The sequence below is a fragment of the Phytophthora sojae genome (assembly GCF_000149755.1).
Source record: "Phytophthora sojae unplaced genomic scaffold PHYSOscaffold_2, whole genome shotgun sequence".
Classification (NCBI taxonomy): domain Eukaryota; phylum Oomycota; class Peronosporomycetes; order Peronosporales; family Peronosporaceae; genus Phytophthora; species Phytophthora sojae.
In genome coordinates, this window is record NW_009258116.1 from 2744884 (window position 1) to 2765292 (window position 20409).

Below are 20409 nucleotides of genomic sequence, written 5' to 3' on the forward strand. Positions count from 1 at the left end.
GAGACCGAAATGGAGCAGCACCACGACGGCGCCAAGAAGCCCCTGGGCGGCCTGTCGCCCCGCGGGCTGCTGAAGCGCGGCTGGAATGGCGTCACGAGTCCGCTGAGCGCTCTCAAGGACTCGGTCGTGGCTGCAGCGACGCCCCGCTCCGTGGCCGCGACCCCCACGAGCCGGATGACGTTGCCCAGCCCCACCGAGTATCCAAGCCTCTTCGACGTGCGAGGGCCGAGCTCCACGCGCTCGGTGGATGGAGTGCCAGTGTCCAGTCACAAGGGCGAAGTGGAGACACAGTCAGCGCATGAGAGCGGCAGTGCCAGGACCGGATCGTGGGGCAGCTCGGGCAGGACGGCGGCGAGCAGCTCAGGCTGGGCGGACGAGGGGGCAGACGATGTCCAGGGAGAGGAGGAACGGGCCTATCTCTCCGTGTGTCACCACAACCTGCACTCGGTGCTGACGAACCCCAAGGCCAACAACTGGGGCGGCGCGCTGCTGGACGTGTTCTATCCGACTCTGGATGTTGATATTGCGTTGGCCCCGTTCCCTGGGCTGGCAGACGTGTCGACGAGGGACTTCCAGCCCTATTTGCGGCAGTTTGGTACCAATGCAGCCAAGTACGAGGAGAATCATGTGAAACCCGTCAACGAACAGCTCTCGTCAAGCAACGTGCCGTCGATATCAGTCGCAGACGGTAAGGGTTTTGCTGTCAGAGGGTGCAGGTGCAATTATTCTAACTAATTGCTGGTTGCGATTGTTGCAGAGGATGTGGCCAAATGCCTTGAAGTCGTTCCCAACTTGTTCTTTCGACCAGACTTTGATTTCACTGATTCCAACACGTTCGAGGAGGTTATGAATATGCCGAGCTCTTCATCCCTCCAAGAAGAGGTGTGTGTTATCGTCAATTGTCTGCTTTCTTACCGCGCGATCCAAATAACTAACGCACAGATATGTTATTGCTGGATCCCCTAGTTAACAACATACCTGGATCGCGTCGAGTTTACACTTCTTCGCCAGGTATCCTCTCGATCGAATCGCTTTTTTGAAGCGTCAGCAGATCAAGAAGTGATGAAGCAGTCCATTAAAGTGGCCTGTGATCAAGTAGCAACGTTGAGGTGGGAAGTGAATCGATTTTGCGGGCACTTATAAAGTGGTTTTATGAGTGAGATGTTGTGCTAATATATGTCTATGTTATCCAAACGATCATAGAAAAACTATGGATCGATTGCGGAATTTGCTTGCTGACAAAACGCTCGATATTGTGAGCTTGCATCGGCGCCAGAAGCGGATTAAGGAGCTCCATGATTTAGTGACGATGGTTGAGGAAGTCAAGAGCGCGGAGTCTGCGGTTGAGGCATTAGTGCAATGCCAAGATTACACGAACGCACTAAACTTGATCGAGAGTTCCCAAACGATACTACGTGAACATTTGCAAGGCATTCATGGACTTAGTTCTCTTAGCGAGAAATTTCGTGGCTACCGCGGCTTCATCAGCACGCAGATATCGCAGCGGTTCATCTCGGTCATTACATCTCCTGAATGGACATTTCAAGACGAGGACGAGTCTGGGTACTCCGACAAAAAGCGACAGGGAAGTGTCGGTGACGAAAAGGACACTGTGCAACAGGAGACGAAGCGTCTCGTGGATGTTCTGTTCCGATTAGACGCACTGGACGATACTGTGAAGACCTACCTCGACCAGCTTAACGAGGAGATTCGCGTTATTGTGAAGACGGTGGTTACCGAAACGATTGCGGTGTCCAGCAGCAGCAAGAGCAGTTCCAACGATCTAGGGGCATCCGGTGGGAGTGAATCGAAAGTGTCGATTCAGCTGCGAGCGCTGACGTCGGATGAGTTCCTTCAGTGCGTGCAGATGATATTCGAGCACTTGCTCATGGTGCTTAAGCGTGCTGTGGTGGTGCAGGGTATTCTGGTGAAGTCAATGCAAAAGAAGATCGATGAAGCCGCAGAGGAGGAGAAACGACTGAAGGCCGCTGCTCACAGCGAGGGACACAGTAACGGCACGCAGGATTCAAAGTCTGGAGAAGGTGCTCCGTCTGAAGGCTGGTCGCCATCCGAGAATGCCAGCGATGAGCACAAAACCCTTGGGGACTGGAAGAAGAAAACGCGATGCGCCAAGGCTATTCGAGAGATTGACGAGGTTGTGCGCAAGACCTGTGAGTTTTCACAACGCAGTGTATCGAATCTATTCGCTGTCAGGAAGGAAGTCCAGGCTGTTTACACTATGCCACAGCTACGCAAGGTGTACGACACCACCATGGATTTCGTTGTCAGTATCGAAAAGCTGACGGGTAAGACGGACTACACGCTTCGCGGTGCATTGTTCTCGCAGTTGAAGCTGTTCCTGGAGAAGTACCACCAAACGCAAGTGACGAAGCTGGTATCGACATTGGATCACGAGCTTTGGAAAAACACTGAGGTCTCGGAGACGCGCCATAAATCCCTCGAAGATCTCTCGAGTGGAAGGGGTGTCGCTTTGCTACTATCCGATGATCGAGAAATCGCTGGTGAAACAGCACCCCCACGCAAGATGGTGGCCATTTGTGGCAAATCCTTCCGGGTTGTCTGGTCGGTTCTTCTCATGTTGGAGATCGTGATGAATTATATGTCTTGCGCTGCCAACTTCCCTGTTCTAGCAACGGATGTACTTCAGCGCTCTATCGAGATTTTCCGGGTACGTTAACTGGTGCATACGCATGTGCGATGTTATCATAGATTGAGGCTAACGCGGTTTTTTATCGCAGTTATTTAACTCTCGGACAACGCAACTTGTGCTTGGAGCTGGTGCGATGCAAATTGCACGCCTCAAAAGCATTTCCGCTAGGCATTTAGGTGCGCACTTCGAGTTCATTTACTTGCCATCGCTTGCATGGCGCTGATTGTAAATTTTCGTGGCATGCTACAGCTTTGGCGTCGCAATCCCTGGAGCTGTCGATGACTCTCATCCCTCACATCAAGGCTGCCTTGGCGGCGCATTTCACCGATCGCCAGAAATTGCTGTTGGACGAATTCGACCGTGTGCTGCGAGACTATGCTGAGCACAACGAGAAGATTTTTAGCAAGTTTACAAGTATCGTGGAAGACCAGATCATGAAGCGCTTCCTGGAGAATGTAGCCACTGAGGTACGTCGGTATTTGTCGTGCTCTATCGGTGCATCATGATAGTAATGTTCACGTTGTTGTACCACCAGGTTGACTACGATTCTGCCAGCCTTGCAGTGCCTTCGAATCCTATGCGCGGTATCACGCAGAGCACGCTGAAGCTCCATGCAGTGCTCCATCCCGTCCTGTCGCCGCCTCAGATGAAGGACGTGATGTCGCGCGTGTTCGACATGTTTACCCAGAAGCTTCCGGAGTGCTTCAAGCTTGTCCAGCCACGAACAGCGGCGGGCAAGAAACGGTATGTGATACTGCGGCGACAAAGATCATTCACGCTAGCCCTACTAATATGCATATCGTGTTTTCGTGCTGTGTATCAACAGTGTTGTGGAAGATGTCGAAGTGTTCGTACAGAGCTTCAAGGAGGTGACCGAGCTGGCTTTCGACGGCGCAGCCCTCTTGAACCACTTTAAGAACTCTTACAATGTGTCCTAGATAGAGCAAACGCACACCACGAATATCACCTGCACTTTCATCCAGGATCTCGTAGATCACTCTATCTCAGCACCAAGGTAGCCAGGTAATGCACCGCGTAGAAGGAAAGAGTATGCTGTACACGCAGCAGTGCTCCTAGCTGACGGTGGACAGGATAGCAAGGTCCCGCGTAGCAGGAAAACATCTTTTAGAGCTTGCATTGGAGCTAGTTGGATCCGTTGGCGGCGTCGACGGCCATCATGAGCGTGATGGTGTCTCCCTTGAGCAAGATGCGGCCCAGCGGCGTGCGCTTGAGGTTCTTGACGTCCAGCTCCTCGGCGTCGTCCAGCACCAGGTTCATGTACTCGTCGAAGCCCATGATGCGGCCCTCGATCCGCGTGTTCACCTGCTCGTAGAGCCACACCTGGATGCGCGATTTCTACACGTACACCAAAACACGCATACCTTTAGACACCGAGAGCACAGCAAAGAGACTTGTGGTGCCACGCACGTTCTGCAGGAATCTGAACATCAGATTGATGGGCTGGGTCATCAACTTCTGCACTTTGGTACTCATGGTGGCTGGCTGGATTCGGAGCGTCGTCTTCTATGTGTCTGATCGCAGCAGCCGCAGCGTACAAAGCAGTCAGTCGGTGTCTAGTGCTATTATCTACCAGCGTCGTGCAGACTCGGCGTCTGCAGCGGCTCCTTCAGCGCGTCAGCGATGCACACCCACGCTCACGCACCTGTTGCTGTAGCTTCGGTGCTGTCCCCCTGCAAAAAGCGCTGGCTGGTGCCGCTATCCAGAGCGGGGTTGTATTGGCTGAAATGTGCAAAGTTGTTTTGACCAATGGTTTTCGATAAAGAAGCGGATTGGATGAAAAGACTGACTTCAACTTGTACCATGTACAGTAACGGCTCGAGCGGAACGACCGATTTGGTGACGGCACTCTCCGCCGCGCTGGACGGACAACCCCGAGGATGCAGTCGCGCTCGCGCCGCGCGCTGCCTAGTACAGATGCCAGCAGGACACTCTCAGGACGAAGTATGGTCAAGGCTTCAGGTATGTAAGTAGTCTGCGTGTGCCTTGCTTGGCCTGATAATTCCTCGGACGTGGCAACTTCGTGCTAAACAAAAAACGTGGTTGCAGCAGCTCCAGACACGGTCGACAGCAAGTATTTTGTGGCGGAAGACGACGAATTTCTTGACGCTGTCGACAAAGCTTTGAATCAGCTGGCTGCGGATTGCAAGACAGCGCTCCGATGGTCTTACGACGACGAGGACGTGGATGCTGCTATTCAGGCCGCAGAACAGAGCTTCTATTCCATCGCATCAATTTGCAGAGAGGCCGGTCTCACTGTGGATAACAGTTTTCTTGGTGGAGAGCATGACACCAATCGATGGGATTCCGAATGGAGCACGATTCATTCAGTGGCGTCGTCGTGTCCATCGCCGAAATGGCCCAACGAGCTAGGAGCAGCAAGTACCTCCTCACGAGGAGAAATTTACCGCGAAGACGTTGTTCATCCTCCACCGGCGCCTATGGAACGAACTTTGATTCTAGACACTCAACAAGGAGCTTTACCGCTGAGTCCTACCGAAGAGATTGTGGAAGTTGAGCTCACGGACCTCTTGACCCAATCTCACGAAGAAATGCTGGGTCTTCAGCGCGTGTTTGAAGCTCGGATGAGTGAGGCCGAGCGAACTCGCGAAGAGTACGAGCACAAGCACGCGGAAGAGATGCAGTCACTGCAGGAGGAGTTGGCGAATTCCCGCTTGGCGATGGACCGCATCAAGCAGGAGCTGCTCGACAGCACGACGCGCAAGCTGGAAGACATGCACTCGGCCATCACGGCGTCTCAGAGAGCGATCGAGGCAAGCATGAAAGACCAAGCGCGGTACTGGAAGTCCATCTGCGAAGAGCTCGTCGTGGAAAAGCGAGACATGGCTCAGAAAGTGGCGGAGGAGCGAGGAAAGTACACGGCGCTGAAGGCTCACCTCGCAAGTCACGACGACGCCAGCGCACGGCCGTCACTTCACTCTCGTGCACGGATACGAGATGCGCCTGGCGAGGAGAGCGTTGCTAGAATGCGTCTGTGTGAATTGTCGTCGCCTGCCTCTGCGTTGTCGCCACTCGCGCCAGGGAACCAGGGCTCGAACGAAGAGTCTGCAACTTGCGCATCAGTCTGCGGCACACCAACTGGTTCTTCGTCAGGGCTGGTGGTCGTCCCTGATGCAGACAGCGTCAGTGAGCCGTCTAGCGCAGAGGTGTCGCCGACGCACAGTAGCAGTAGCGGTAGCAGCGTCAGCAGAACCGGCAAGCCGACGACGTTCCGACGGTATTACCTCGCCCAAAAGCGCGTGGTGCTCCACTAGCGAGCGCAGCCCTTCCGTAGCCTCCCCAGCGCCAATGCGAATGTGAACCTGCTTGCAGCAGTCTGTGATTGCACTGCGATCGGACCTTGCGAATCTCTGCCTGTGCAGGTTGCACAACGAATGTCGACGTCAGCTCGACTTCAAGTTGGGCGTGTTTGTTTACACCCAAATTTGTTGCAAATATACGAGTGTGGAGTCAAAAATCCAAACATGGCGAATTTCGGGCTGCGATAACTTCGGATACGCCGATCATTTGTCGACTTGCCCGACAGCGTCCAGCCCCTCGAGATCATGCGCGTGCCTACGTCGATGCGTCCGCTCGCGTCCCGCGCACGCGCGCTGAGCTCCGCGGCCGGCGCGCAGCAGCAGCAGCCCGGCTGGTTCAACCGCATGCTGCTCACCAACGAGTACAACCTGCCGCGCCTGCCGGTGCCGCAGCTGGAGGAGACCGTGACGCGCTACCTGGAGAGCGTCCGCCCCCTCGTGGACGCCAAGGAGTGGGAGGCGCACGCGCAGCTGGCCAAGGCCTTCCAGGGCGCCGAGGGTCGCCAGCTGCAGGAGATGCTGCTCAAGCGCGAGCTCAAGCAGGCCATGGGCCGCGCGTACCCGTTCAGCTACATCGAGGAGGACTGGGACAAGATGTACCTCGGCGGACGCTACCAGGGCCCCATCAACGTGAACCCGTCCTACGGCCTGCTCGACGAGACGGACGGCAACCTCGAGGGCATGGTGCCTCGCAGCGCCGCGTTCGTGCGCTCCATGGTCAAGTGGTGGGCCAAGGTCAAGAACAGCGAGCTGGAGCAGGACAAGAACCAGTGCATGGCCGGCTTCGCGCGCCAGTACGGCACGGCCAAGGTCCCCAAGAAGGGCATGGACGTGCTGACGTCCCACCCGCGCGCGTCGCACATCGTCGTCATGAAAGGCAACCAGTTCTATCAGCTGAACGTGCTCAGCCCCGACGGTAAGCAGTTGCTGTCCCAGAGGCAGCTCGAGGCGCAGCTCGACTCCATCCTGAACGCGCCGTCCAAGGGGGACCACGACGACTTGGATCTGTCCACGCTCACGGCTGAGGAGCGCGACACGTGGGCGCAGATCCGCGACGACCTGGTGGCGCACCACCCCGTGAACGCCGAGACGCTGGAGGTGATCGACTCGGCGCTGTTCATGCTGGTGCTGGAGGACCGCAACCCGACGGACATGAAGCAGCGCATGGAGCTGTCGCTGCACGGCCAAGGCTCGCACCGCTGGTTCGACAAGCTGCAGGTTATGGTGCAGCCCGACGGCCACCTGACTGTCAACTTCGAGCACTCGTTCTCGGACGGCACGGTCTGGAACCGCTGGCTGCACGAGTGCTGGCACGACATGCGCGACTCGGACTCGGGTTTCGCCCCGCTCGAGGAGATGCCCGAGTACGTCGGGGCCACGAAACCCGAGAAGCTCAGCTGGAAGCTGTCCAACAACCTGATCGAGGACGTCAAGAAGGCCGAAGACCACTTCTCCGATTTCTCAGGCAACCTCAACTCGGAGTACTTGGTGTACAAGAACTTCGCCAAGAACAACTGCAAGCAGTGGAAGCTCAGTCCGGACGGCATCGCGCAGATGGCACTCCAGCTCGCGTTCTACCGCACGCACGGCAAGATCGCGCCCACGTACGAGTCGTGCTCGACGCGCCTTTTCCACCACGGACGCACGGAGACCATTCGCTCGGCAACCCCCGCTGCCGATGCGTTTGTCAAGAGCGTGGAGGCGGGTGCTCATGTGGGCACTCAGCGTGAACTGCTCGTTGCAGCCGTGAACCGCCACGTTGAGATGGCAAAGATGGCGCAGAGAGGACTGGGCGTGGACCGCCACCTGACGGCGTTGAACTCGATCGCCAGCCAGAACGGGGTCTCTAGTGAGTTCCTGGCCAGCCCCGTGCGAGCCGAGAGCACTAACTTCCTGATCTCTTCGAGCAACGTGACCACGCCATTCCTGCAGTACTTCTCCTTCGGTGCGGTGGTGCCCCACGGCTATGGCGTGGGATACTTGCTCCATAACAAGAGCATCAACGTAAGCCTGACGAACTACAAGGACAGCGGTATCTCGGACGGCAAGAAGTTTAAGAAGGCGCTGGAAGGCTCGCTAGACACCATCAAGGCGCTCGCGGACAGCCCTGCTCCCTAAAAGCTCAGATTTTGACGAGAATGAAGTCGAGAGCTGATGCTAGCGATAAAAATGAACCATGTTTGTTCAGGTTGTTGAAGTGAGTCACTCACTATCTTCAAAGCTACATGTACTCACTGAGCTCGGTTGTCTTCAACGTCGAAGCTGCTCCTACAGAGCAAGGCTGGCGAGCATGACAGCTACAAGCGCCGAAACAATCAGCAGCAGCTTGGAGGTTTGCACTGTCATGCTTGCGTCGGTCGGGCAAGTCGAGCAGTCAAAGGTGTAGTTACTCAGCATATCGCAGAGTGTACACGACGGGCTACACGACGGGCAATAACACGCCGCTGATCCGTTCGTCAGCACTTGGCAGTCTCCTTCCCCACAGTCTGTGGTGGTACACGCGTCCTCAACGGCACCACACGTGTCGCCGCTGTAGCCAGGAGCGCAGACACATTTCCCCGTGTCAGTGTTGCAAGTGTTGTTGTACTGGCAAGCTAAGTCGTTCGTGCATCGAGTGCAGCGCTCGTTCGCCGTGCCTTGCTTGCCATCGTACTCCTTGCCGTCGAATCCTTCCTTGCACACGCACTCACCGTCGACGCAGTCGCCTCCCGTGCCGCAGTCGACGTCACATGCGTTGGAAACCTCGGTTGAGCACATATCCCCCTCGAATCCGGCATAGCACATGCACGTACGCTTGGTGATCTTCTTCTTGCTCTTATACGTGCACGTTCCTTGGTAGGTGCACTGTTCTTACGAGTTGAACGACCCACACGCGCTGGGGTAGCAGGTGCTTGGGTCGGCGGCCTTGCTTTCGTAGTCCGACACGTCCAGGCAGACGAATTGGCCCGTCACCTCCTCTCCGTCGATCGTTGCCGTGTACAACGCGTCGGCATCGTTAGTGCTGCTCGTGGTAGATGAAGAGGAAGTCGAGTTTCCACTTCCGCTTGACTGGGACGACGAGATTGAAGCAGAGGATGCGGACGCCGTTGAGGTTGATCCCGAAGACGAAGCCGCCGCGTTGAGGCAGCGACGACTTGATCCGGACCCGCTAGAGGAGAGTGATAGGTTTTCTTCCGATACGAACACGCAGTGCGCATTCAGGTATACTTGGTCGGAACTCTGGTAGGACGGACACAGCCCAGGTTGCGCTCCACGACAGGCTGGACGCTTGGAGGTGTTGGGGGTGCACTTCGAGATGACGTCGCCGTAGTTGTTGACGGAGATGCAGACCGTGCCCGGGTAGTTTTTTTCGCAGTAGGCGTCCGAGGTGCAGTAGTACGGGTGATCGTCGTCCCCGGCGACGACCACGACGGACGCAGCGGCTAGCACTTCATGTCGATAGCTCGTGTGGGGTGTAGAGGAAGTTCTCGACTGACATCCCTCGTGCCAATGTCAAGAACGTCCCGGTTGGCATAGGCGGCGTCGCGCTGCTCGTGTGGGTACTGCTCCCCCAATTGATCGGTAAGGAATTCCTTCCGTTCTCATCGATCATTCGCAACATGCTGTCCGTCAGTGACGTGATCTTTGTGTGTAGGTTGGTGCCAAGCCAAGCATCGAGTTGCGGTGGCTTTGGGGTGCAGTCTCACCTACGCGTTCTTAGCGCCGTGCGCATGGATCCTTGAATGCAAAATGGCAGGCAATGTCAGTGTACAGTACTTGCTCAACCCACTGAGTGAGTTATTCAGAGATGCCTGTCGGCCTGTACTACTGTTCGGCGAGGGCTGCCCTACAGAGTTCTCGACTTGCCTTTGCCAAGGGCCAGGGTCCCTGGTTGTGCGGGAGTAATGCCGCGAGGTTGGAGGATACTTACCGTCTCCATGTATTATCGTCGAGCAACACGAGCTGACAGTGAACGCGGCAAACTTCCCCCCAAGATGTACTAGTACACAAGTGCTTGCCATACTGTATCCATGGTGAATGATGCTTTTTAGCGGTGTTTCGTGCATTTGGTGACGAAAGTCCGACCATGGTCATCCAGTGTAATTTTATAATCCCACTTAAGTACGTTTTAGATCCCAACGGCAACATGCAACAATTCCGCACTGCGAGGAGTGCGCAATCTGTTGTCCCAAGAAGCGACTCATTCTCACTAAAGCTCGGCGGCGATCAAGACCAGTACGTCATCTTCTATGACCTGGCCGCCACGAGCTACCTGTAGAACTTACTGTTGTGAAAGTTGTTGCTCGGCAGAACCGCGATTATGGCACGAACGGGACGTCCGCGTCACACAATCTGGAGCGAGTTCACAGTTGTGAATGAACATGACCGAAGACAGCTAAAGGATGTCCGATGCAATCACTGTGGTCTCGTTCTTCATAAAGTGCAGCCTGGGCAAAAACTAATGCATCACGTACTAAAGGGGTGCTCAGCAATGCCTCTTGAGAAGCGCAGAGAATGGGAATGTGTTAACGGGGCATCAAAGCGACAGCGCCTGATCCGAGAGCAGCAAAATGAGGCCCGCGTTGCACAAGCCACCTGGGTTGCAGATGCAGAGAGAGCGGAGGAAGTGGCAAACGCTCAACGCGTGCATAGCGGTGCAGAACGAGCTGTTGATGAAGTGCAGAGGGACAATGGTGCTGCAGAACGCGTGGAGTGTGGCGGACAGCAGGGCCGCAGTGATGAAGTGGTGATTGGTGAAACAGTGGAGCCCCCGGTCAGTGAAGAGACGTTGGAGATTTGGGACGAGATTGCGATGATGTTCTATCTTGCTAACTGGTCGTTTAGCTCAATTGAGTTACCATTAACGCGCAAGGTGCTGGGCCGGTTGTACCCGGATGTTCCTCTTCCAAACAGACACCATCTCGCTGATTTTCTTTTGGTCCGAGCGTACAAGCGAGTATTGGAGTTTGTTATTAGAAGGGTGTCGTCTAAACGATATGCTGCCATATCAATGGATGGCTGGTCTACTTTCAGACGACAGAGTATGATTAATGTGACTCTCCTGATTCCCGGACTGCCCGCAATACTGTGGGCGACCAAATGCACGGGTGACGCTGTCAAAACAGGAGAATTCATCGCCAACTTTGTGGTTGTCGAGATTGATGACATTGAAACGCAGTGTGAAAATCTGGAGGTGGTATCGCTGAGTACGGACAACGCCAAGAACATGAAGAGCGCATGGAGAATCCTGGAGGCAAGGCGTAGCGGTTTTTTTTTTCTGTACTGGGTGCAGTGCTCACACGATGAACCTCCTTGTAAAAGACGTTGCGGAGCTGCCTTTTGTGAGTGACATTTTTCGCCAAGCCAATGCTCTTGCTGTTTTCATCCGATCGCATACAAACACGAATGAACGTTTGACCCTCGATCACGTGGCGCACCCTGACAGTTCTCAGCGTGGGCTGGCGGTATCCATTGCGACACGTTGGTACTCGCACCGCGATTGTGTCCAAAATGTACTGGACAATGAAGATGCGATACGGCGTATAATGCCAGACGATGGGCTTCTAAAGTCTTACGATAAGAAGAAGGTAGCCGCTGCCAAGGCTATCGTTGACTCGGATACCTTTTGGATTCAGGGAGGGCTCGTACTTCGTTTGTTGGACCCGATCATCTAATGCATCGCTCACTTCGAGAAAGATGGGTGTTCGCTCTCAGTTGTCTTCGAACAATTTATTCGACTGAAGAACCTTGCGATTTACAACCACAAAACTCCTGGCATTCCTCAAACCGTTCAGCAGCAATTTCGGAGGAGGATTCGCGCCCGCTGGCGCTTCATTCACAAGAGTTCGATGAAACTAGCGTATCTATTGGACCATACCAAGTCACAACGGTGTTTTCCGAAGATGATATCGTTTCGCTGGTCCAGCAGCTCGTTCTTCTCGAGGAGAAGCTGAACTACTCAGATCTGGAGTTAGATCAGATTCAACAACAACTTTCTAGCTTCATGAGCGAGAAGTCTAAGTGGCCCCCCGCCAAAAAAGCTGTGTTCTACAAGTTGCCTCCGATGGAGTGGTGGACCTGGGTTGGAATTATCAACTACCCGCTGGTCTCTTTGATTGCTGAGCGAGTGTTCACGATTCCGACCTCTTCGGCATCAGCCGAGCGTGCATGGAGTATTCATGGGTACATTTGCTCTAAGCGCCGAAGCAGTCTCGGCAACGAGAAGGCGCACATGTTGGCCTCCATCTACTCCAACCATCATGACCGCTCCACGGCTATTGAACATCAGCTGATTTTGGAGACCAAGAGAACCTGTGGGGGAACGAGTGCGATCCGCTTCGGGACGCCGACATGGATAATGACTCGGACAATGACTATGCAGATGACTCGGACGATGATTCGAGCGTTTGCTCAATTGAGGACGCTGCTGGCGATGCTGATGAGGATCCGCCCGAAGTACAACAAGTACTTGAGGCCTCGCACGGCAGTACCTTCAACTTTGTCAGTGTTACAGGAGTCGTCATGACTGGCAGCAGCGTAGGTATTGGGGTGGCAGGAACCGTCGTGGTTAGGAGTGGTGGTGGTTATGCTGAAGTCGGAGAAGCCGCAATGGTGGGCGGAGAAGGAGTCGCCGATGAGGTCGACGATTGGCCCTCCGAAGTTGCCAACTAATTAGCGACGGCTGTCGTGTTAAGCGTGTTCGCAGGCGGCGAGATGTGCTGCTGGTGTCTTTGGCTTCGTTCGCGTCACCCGTACTGCAACACGTGAAGCTTTGGACTGATTCACGCATTTATAATGAAACACCGACAACAACTTTAAGCTACATGCAAGATACCCTTTAGTTTAACGTAACGTGGTTGGGCTGAGCTTCGGTCCATGCACTCGTCCGTCGCGGCCTCCTTGGGCATTAAGTCGTGCTTGGCGGTATTGTGCACGATCTTGTCGAGGCTCTTCTTGTTCATGTGCGCCATCCCCTTCAGGTCGCTGTCGGGCGCGACGTCGAACTTCTGGCAGCGCGCCTCGGGGCCGACGGACGTGAGCAGCACCAGGTTCGTGTAGAAGAGCGCAGGCATTGCGTACGCGTGGCGTACATTTGACTTGGGCTATGCTCGTAATAAACCATTTTTGTTCGTGTGCACGAAAGTGCTGTGGGACTTTAGTGCATGCACTAAAGTACTTTAGTGCTTTTTTGGTGACTTTCGTGCAGTGCACTAAACAGCCCTAATGCTTTTCATTCGGCTTACTTAATTTAAAGTACCTTTTTGTCATCGATTTGCTCTGCGATTCATGTCACCAATGTTGTTGCTCATTCTTGCCTAGAAGTTGATGCTCAGGGGATGAAGGCGACATCACATTATCGTTCCCCACGAGATCAACCCATTCTCAACGCAGAACCCACAGCTTTCTACAGCGTCTTGGCACCCCCTGTGCATTCTTTGACAGACCTTCTTCTCAACTGAATCACGGCGACAAATAGGCGCTCGTGTGTGCCCAACGATGCCATCCTAAAACGCCCGGAAGCAGACGCGTCGGGTTACAGGCTCGGCAGCATACGCGAAGATCTTGGACAGGGCGGTCTGACCCAAATTCAACAGCTGACGTCGCGACGCTAGTGTTGCGCACTTCTTCTTCGCGGGGGCCTCAGTCGGCGTTCTGGGGTTCGGCAACACACTCAAGAATGCGATCTTCGACTCCAAGCTGAGGTTGTGGCGGATGATTTCATGGTGGTGGCGTCTAAAGCTGTCGAGGTAGTCGCTGTGCTCCATGGACACCTTCACTTCGAGGTACTGAAGGTGCTTGTTCACAGCAAGCATCTGCAGAAGAGCGTCCAGCCACACGCGAACTTCATTCGACTCATAAGCACGATCATCGGCTTCATTGGACATCACCAAACGAATCCGGAGCTCGCTAATGCACTTGACAAGAGGATTGCTCTCCTTGGTCAGAGAAGTCGCAAGAGCTGCGATGTTTTCCCAGTGCGGGCGGAATGTAGAGATAGCTTGCGGCAGTCCACGGTACTGATCGAACTTGAAGTGCATGTCAATCAAGCCCCGACTGAGTGTCAACTCGCGCAGGTTGGGGCAGCACCGCAAAATCACGCTTGTGTCCACAATATCTCCAGGGTTGGCAATCTTCAGCGACGAAAGAGACGAACCAACGGCTGCCAAGAAGCGAGTAAGTCCATCCATTGTAGCTGTTTCATAGAACTTGAGGCTCAGCTCCGATAAACTGGGGCGAATAGCCTTCGGCGCCGACTCCGACTTGAAAACCAGATCACTTCGTCGCACCAAGCAACGACCGAAACCGGGCACTAGCACGTTCACCCACTCACTGCTTCCGTCGTCACTAAACGTGTGTAGCAAGAACCGGCACGACGTAAATGTGAGACTGCGAGACTGGCCGTGTTCCTGAATATCGTACTGGACGAGAGCTCCATCCTTCAGCGTCGCGTCTCTTCCCTCTACTTGGCCGTGCGGGAATCCATACAGCACCTCCTCTGGGCCCTCCGAGTCCAAAATCGCCAGGAATGCCTCCACATCCGCCAGACTCAGACTGCCGATATCGTTGAGTTCGAGCGATCGAAGCGCGGAGTGCGTCCGCGCTCGCTTCGAGAAGCATCCGTACGCCAGCCACTTCCACCAAATGTTGGTTCTATCCTGCTCGTTGCTCATCAAGTACACCCACGCAGTCAGTCTCTGGGCCGTCTGGTTCAACACGAGCGATGAGAATAGCGCCTCGGTCTCCAAGGGGTCCAACGCTCCGTCCGCGTGCAGCACCAGCTTGCCGAGCTGGAGCTGACTGCGCTGGGCCGCAATGCCATGATATCTCGTATGCGCCAACGCAGGATCACGGCGCGCACCGTCAAACAGAGCGATCATCAGCTGGCGGAAGGCGATCAGCGTGTCGGGCTCGCCGCTCTCCGAGGCCAGCTTGGCCTTGACCGACACGAGCGAGAACCAGAAGTTGTTTAGCACGTATCTCTCCATCATGCCTGCGGTCTTGGCGACGCTGCCGCTCTCCTGGATATCCATGACCATCGGCTCCAGCACGAAGGTGCATCTAATCGACCCAGACTCCACGTCCGTCGTGTGCAGTCTGTCCCACTCCTGTCGGATGTTCCTCTCCGTCCTCGGCATCTTCCTCATGCCCTTGATAAGCTGGTCCGGGTGTCCCGCCGCCGCCAGCTTCTCCTCCGCGACACCATAGGCCACTCGGATGGGCACCTCGATGTCCACGCCGGGGCTCGTGGGCTGCAGACGGTGGTCAAAGGCCGCCACCCTCTTCATGGCCTCCACGTAGGCCCCACTAGGCTGCTCTCTATGATCCACGCCGAAGAACCTGGCCAGGTCGTCCGCAACTGTCTCCTGCGGCAGCTTGAGCACGAAGCGCGCCGGCAGCCGCTCGGGCAGGTTCTCCTCGCCGTCGCGCCACCAGTTGAGCTTGCAGTGCGCGTGCAGCAGGTACTTCCAGGCCTCGTGGTCCACGTGCGCCACCGCAGCCAGCAGCGCCAGCGCCTCGCGCACCCGCACGAGCTCCGAGGGGATGTAGGCGTCCTGCGCGTGGCGCTGGCTCCCCACCGCCACCTGCAGCTGGCGGCCCTTGCTCTCCCAGACGGGCTCTCCCTCGCGGCCCGAGCCTTCGCAGCGGAAGCGCGTGTACTGGACCTTGTGCGCCAGCGCTTGGCACCAGGGGTTCAGAAACCCCCAGCGCTGCTCCATGCTGATCGCCGCGTGTGAGGCCTCCATCCGTCCGTATGTCGTCCTACAAAAAAGTAAAAGTGTAATTGAGCCGCCACTTGTCTCGTTCTTGTGATTTTGGGCAAATTGGGATTTTGACCAATGGGAGAGGGGGAGCGGTAGCACATACTGGGACCGAGTGTCAAGGAGTGATGGTCACGTGTCAACGCGACGACAGGATTCTTGAAGTGGGATGGGATCAGCTGAGGACATGGGTACAGCGCGACGCGTAAACTTGCACGCTTCAAGGCTCTTTCGACGGCCAGTCTTACACTACTGGGGCTGATACATGCAGGAGAGCCGGAAGTCTGCGAGCAGTTGCTGCAAGCTGTTGTGCCCTTCGCCACGCATGTATGAATGCAGCCGTGTGCTACATGTACACGTTGTAGCCTACAACATTGCAAAACATTGTTTTCTCCCTGCTTAGAAGGCGATTGCATGGATCTTACTTGGGGTCTGCGCGCTGGGCTTCCCTGGAAACCAGCTTGCTTTGCTGGGGTCTGCGGCCTGAAAAAAGCTGACACAGAGCGGGAGCAACGAGATTCTCGAACCCATAAAACTGACTACAGTACTTCCCCGGCCAACCCAAACTGATAACAAGGTTATCCGGCATTTCGTTTGTCTGTAATTTCCTTTATAATGTAGTTTGCAGGCTACGAAAAAGAAGTTTGCAGCGCTCCGTTCGACAACGTACTGTGAGCATCTTGCTTCTTTCGTCGTCGAAATCTACATTGCAACGCTGTCGCTGTTGCCTTCACCTTGGAATATCGATAAACGACGCAGACGGAGGATATACAATGTACCTGCTGGATCGAGTAGGCACTTTTTTTATTAAAGATATTGGACGACGCGGATCGTATTGAACAGTGCATCTACCGTATATGAGTGCCCGCACGGACACAGTATTTATAACGGGGGTTCGAGCCAAGCGCAACTCTGGGAGCAGATAGCCATTTAAATAGTTAGGTGTGCTGGTATACTACAGTATTTGGACGGTAGACTTGTAGCAATTTGTTGGGGACGAAGTCTGAGACTCCGATTTAGGGAGTTTTACGACTCTATATACACCCCGTTTTATTACATCAACTTTGTGAACGGCACAATTTGGCACTGGGGGACCAAACTTTCACGCCTAATTTGGTATTTTATGCGCACAAAGGAGAAATGCAAAAACCGAGTCTCCGGAAAGGCGAGTACTCACGAGTTGCCCACCGAATGCTCGTTTAGCGCTGGCGGTTCAAGTTCGCTGAGAATCGAACCACTTTTACATGGGCAAAGTCTTGTGAATCGTAAAGTAAATGATCATGTTACGTATTTAGTGCTGCAAGCAGCCCCGCGCGTCCTGGAGGACCGTACTACTATTCGAGTGGCGACTCCCTTACAGAGCCAAGTTGGCGAGCATGACCGCGACGAACATCGAGGCGAACACCAGCAGCTTGGAAGACTGCATGGATGAAGCGCCGTCGGTGGGGCACGTCGAGCAGTCGAAGGTGGAGTTGATGTCCATGTCGCAAAGGGTGCACGTAGGACTGCACATGGGGCAGTAGCAGGCCGACGAGCCATTGGCAAGAACCTGGCAGGCACCGATGCCGCAGTCCGTGCGGGTCGTGCACGAGTCCTCCGTCGCACCGCAGGTATCACCAGTGTATCCAGGCCCGCAGATGCACTTGCCCGTTTCAGTGTTGCACGTGTTGTCGTTCTGGCAGGCGAGGTCGTTCGTGCAGCGGGTGCAGCGCTGGTTGGGCTTGCCCTGCTTGCCGTCGTACTCCTTGCCATCGAAACCCTCCTTGCACACACACTCGCCATCCACACAGTCACCACCGGCGCCACAGTCGACGTCGCACGCGTTCGACACTTCCTTCTCGCACTTGTCACCGTCGAAACCAGCGTAGCACATGCAGGCGCGCTTGGTGATTTTCTTCTTGTTTTTGTACGTGCACGTGCCGTGGTAGCTGCACACCTCCTTGGAGTTGGGAGATTGGCAAGTGGTGGGCTCGCACGTGGTGGGGTCGGCGGCCTTATTGGCGCAGTCGGAGACGTCCAGGCACACGAACTGGCCGGTCACCTCCTCTCCGTCGATCGTAGTGGTGAACATGCCGCTAGCGCCACTGCCGCTCTCGGTGGCAGCGGAGTCCTCGCTGCCGCTGCTTGTCGTAGAACCCGAGGAGGTAGCAGACGTTACCGCAGATCCAGAGGATGTGGTAGAGGACGCAGCCGAGGTGGCTGTGCTGCTGCTAGCCGCGGCAGCCGACGAGGAGTTGGAGGCCATGCCCATGAGGCGACGGCGGCCGGAGCCGGAGCTGCTGGCGGCGCTGCCACTGGACGACAGCGACAGGTTCTCCTCCGACACGAAGACGCAGTGCGCGTTTAGGTAGCCGATGTCGGCGCTCTGGTAGGACGGGCACAGGCCGGGCGTGGCGCCGCGGCAGGCCGGACGCTTGGCCGTGTTGGGCGTGCACTTGGAGACGACGTCGCCGTAGACGTTGACGGAGATGCAGGCTGTGCCGGGGTAGTTCTTCTCGCAGTAGGCGTCCGAGTCGCAGTAGTAGGCCGGATCGTCGTCTGCGGCCACGCCAGTGGCCAAGGCGGCGGCGAACACAGCCAACGCGCGGATGCACTTCATTGAACCGGCGGACAGCTTACAGCAGATAGGTACACGGCGGCGACGGGAGCGCGGTGTGGCAAAAGCGGAAATGCACGCGCGGGTCGTTGGGTTGCCAGCGCAACCGCCGCGCTGCAACGCTCCGCAAAACGGGTGCGGACCCGCGGCGTAGATGGGATGCAATAATTCCGGGAACAGAGACTGCAACGAGAGCGCACGTACGTGACGGGCGTAATTAATCGGGACCATAGTGAAATCAAGTCAGCGAAATTTGCATCCCCTATCCTCGCGGGCAGAGGGAGGGGCAGTCCTCGTTGAAAAACAGCAAAACGGACGATGCCGCCATCCTCGTGTCGTCCGTCCTCAGCCGCGCCACACAACTGTAAGTCATCTGGACGGCGAGTTTCGGGGTGCAAGCAGCAGTATTTGGCCGCAATTGATCCCGACGCGGGGCTCGTCAATCCGCCCGCTCACATTCTGCGCTGAGCGCCCAGCTGAGCGTGGACGTACCCGCCGACTATCCTAACGGACAGAAAAAAGATTCGGTCCAATGACCTATCCGCTAGCATACTGCCCACGCTCAGGCATACCGGGGCTACCGGTATTTATTTTGGCGAATCAAACGCCGCGGCTATGGGAAAATGCAGGATTGGTTGAAATTGCGCCCCCGGTAATTGCTTTTCATTTGAATTGAGACAGCAGCAGCAACCATGGTGTTCTACTTCACGTCCTCCGGTGCGTGCTGGTCGCGGCTGCTAATACGTCGAGATGAACAAAGGCAGATAAAGTAACCTTATGATGCGCTACATTCCCCCCCCCCTCCCGCGGTCTTTCGCCCCATTCGCAGAGGGCCACACCATTTACATGGGCAAGGACAAGTTCGAGAATGAAGACCTCATTCGCTATGGCTTCATGGAGGACATCTGGTGCGGCATTCGGGTTCTCGATACTCTCTGGAAGTGATGTCCATATCTGACTAATTGGTGCACAAAATACAGGTTCCACGTGGATGACTTGTCCTCTGCTCACGTCTACCTTCGGCTCCCACTGGTCAGTTTGAAGTGGATAGCAACGATCAATTTTTTTTCGTTGATACTGACATAGCATGTATTTTGGATATAGGGGAAAACGAAGGTGGACGACGTCTCGGCGACTTGTCTGGAAGAATGCGCTCAGCTGGTCAAGGTTGGTCGATTCCTACAAACTTTACTCGATCTCTTTAAGAAGTAACAAAACGATCGTATAACCCTTTTGCCGCAGGAAAACTCGATCGAAGGGAGCAAGAAGAAAAGCGTCTCCGTTGTGCGTACTGCCAATGACTTATATGGTAGTTGTGAGATTGACCCGTTATCTTACTTGATTCTACAGTGCTACACGAGATGGAGAAATCTGAAGAAAACGCCTTCGATGGAGGTTGGCCAAGTTGGCTTCCACCATCCCGAGCGAGTAAGTGACAGCCTTGACGTTGTGCCTTGCCCCAACAGTGCTAATACATTGTTTGTATACACTACGGTACGATCAAGGTTCGACACTACAAGGTTGAAGAGAAGAACAAGGACATCATCAAGATGCTCAACAAGACGAAGCAAGAGTTTCATCCCGACCTGGAAGGTGCGTTGTCCAGCAATGCCGCTCAAATTACTGGTGCCGTCTTTTTGACAATACACTCCTCCCTGCAGAGGAGCGCCGCCAGCGTGAGTTGCTGTACAAGAGTGAACGCAAGAAGCAGCGCTTGCAGCTGGAGGCGGAGCAACGCAAGGCGAAGCTGGAGTACAAGCAGCAAAAGGAGCTGCGCAGCTACTCGTACGTCGCTGTTCTGTATCGATTTCACGTACTGTGGTTATACTAATCTTTGCGATTGCTTTCGTACAATGCAGCTCTCTGCTGTCCAGGAACAACATCGAGGCCGGCGACAAACTAGAGGCAGCCGCGGACCTCAGCAGCGTCAACGTCTACGAGGACGACTTCATGTGAATTTTTGCGCTTTTGGCGTCCCAATCGAAAACAATACCTTTTCGAAAACAATACTTTTGTTGCATTACATATCCATAATTGCGTATGTGTACCACACCATTGCTGCGG

General features: G+C 55.1%; 10 protein-coding genes across 10 annotated transcripts; 5 read left to right on the forward strand and 5 right to left on the reverse strand.

The window, feature by feature from the left end:
* Window positions 1–9: 9 nt before the first annotated feature.
* Window positions 10–3609, forward strand: PHYSODRAFT_295925 (hypothetical protein; the record flags this gene model as incomplete). Its single annotated transcript, XM_009520588.1, has 8 exons — window positions 10–688; window positions 758–882; window positions 967–1109; window positions 1204–2689; window positions 2760–2847; window positions 2921–3138; window positions 3207–3415; window positions 3498–3609. The coding sequence occupies 8 exons, from the start codon at window positions 10–12 to the stop codon at window positions 3607–3609; spliced, it is 3060 nt and encodes a 1019-aa protein (XP_009518883.1).
* Window positions 3610–3814: 205 nt separating this feature from the next.
* PHYSODRAFT_486753 (hypothetical protein) lies at window positions 3815–4027 on the reverse strand (the record flags this gene model as incomplete). Its single annotated transcript, XM_009520589.1, has 1 exon — window positions 3815–4027. A coding segment is annotated over one exon (213 nt), but the record flags the coding sequence as incomplete, so codon positions are not given.
* A 1103-nt stretch (window positions 4028–5130) lies between these two features.
* Window positions 5131–5964, forward strand: PHYSODRAFT_479313 (hypothetical protein; the record flags this gene model as incomplete). The annotated part of the gene is made up of 1 exon (XM_009520590.1): window positions 5131–5964. One exon carries the CDS (start codon window positions 5131–5133, stop codon window positions 5962–5964), a length of 834 nt encoding a protein of 277 aa, XP_009518885.1.
* Window positions 5965–6255: 291 nt separating this feature from the next.
* Window positions 6256–8127, forward strand: PHYSODRAFT_344464 (hypothetical protein; the record flags this gene model as incomplete). Its single annotated transcript, XM_009520591.1, has 1 exon — window positions 6256–8127. One exon carries the CDS (start codon window positions 6256–6258, stop codon window positions 8125–8127), a length of 1872 nt encoding a protein of 623 aa, XP_009518886.1.
* Window positions 8128–8277: 150 nt separating this feature from the next.
* On the reverse strand, window positions 8278–9928 carry PHYSODRAFT_295927 (hypothetical protein; the record flags this gene model as incomplete). Its single annotated transcript, XM_009520592.1, has 4 exons — window positions 8278–8772; window positions 8802–8853; window positions 8882–9489; window positions 9920–9928. 4 exons carry the CDS (start codon window positions 9926–9928, stop codon window positions 8278–8280), a joined length of 1164 nt encoding a protein of 387 aa, XP_009518887.1.
* A 993-nt stretch (window positions 9929–10921) lies between these two features.
* On the forward strand, window positions 10922–11167 carry PHYSODRAFT_412901 (hypothetical protein; the record flags this gene model as incomplete). The annotated part of the gene is made up of 1 exon (XM_009520593.1): window positions 10922–11167. A coding segment is annotated over one exon (246 nt), but the record flags the coding sequence as incomplete, so codon positions are not given.
* Window positions 11168–12734: 1567 nt separating this feature from the next.
* PHYSODRAFT_324793 (hypothetical protein) lies at window positions 12735–13061 on the reverse strand (the record flags this gene model as incomplete). Its single annotated transcript, XM_009520594.1, has 2 exons — window positions 12735–12765; window positions 12871–13061. 2 exons carry the CDS (start codon window positions 13059–13061, stop codon window positions 12735–12737), a joined length of 222 nt encoding a protein of 73 aa, XP_009518889.1.
* Window positions 13062–13493: 432 nt separating this feature from the next.
* On the reverse strand, window positions 13494–16428 carry PHYSODRAFT_295929 (hypothetical protein; the record flags this gene model as incomplete). Its single annotated transcript, XM_009520595.1, has 3 exons — window positions 13494–15750; window positions 15998–16095; window positions 16420–16428. The coding sequence occupies 3 exons, from the start codon at window positions 16426–16428 to the stop codon at window positions 13494–13496; spliced, it is 2364 nt and encodes a 787-aa protein (XP_009518890.1).
* A 582-nt stretch (window positions 16429–17010) lies between these two features.
* PHYSODRAFT_353841 (hypothetical protein) lies at window positions 17011–18402 on the reverse strand. The gene has a single exon (XM_009520596.1). It carries the CDS (start codon window positions 18346–18348, stop codon window positions 17104–17106), a length of 1245 nt encoding a protein of 414 aa, XP_009518891.1. The 5' UTR covers window positions 18349–18402; the 3' UTR covers window positions 17011–17103.
* Window positions 18403–19037: 635 nt separating this feature from the next.
* PHYSODRAFT_295931 (hypothetical protein) lies at window positions 19038–20301 on the forward strand (the record flags this gene model as incomplete). The annotated part of the gene is made up of 9 exons (XM_009520597.1): window positions 19038–19062; window positions 19175–19253; window positions 19326–19377; window positions 19450–19512; window positions 19588–19629; window positions 19696–19773; window positions 19851–19938; window positions 20007–20130; window positions 20205–20301. 9 exons carry the CDS (start codon window positions 19038–19040, stop codon window positions 20299–20301), a joined length of 648 nt encoding a protein of 215 aa, XP_009518892.1.
* Window positions 20302–20409: the final 108 nt, after the last annotated feature.

Excerpts from the sequence above, each read along its gene's own strand:
- PHYSODRAFT_353841 (XM_009520596.1), bottom strand. The coding sequence starts at position 18,348 with ATGAAGTGCATCCGCGCGTTGGCTGTGTTCGCCGCCGCCTTGGCCACT.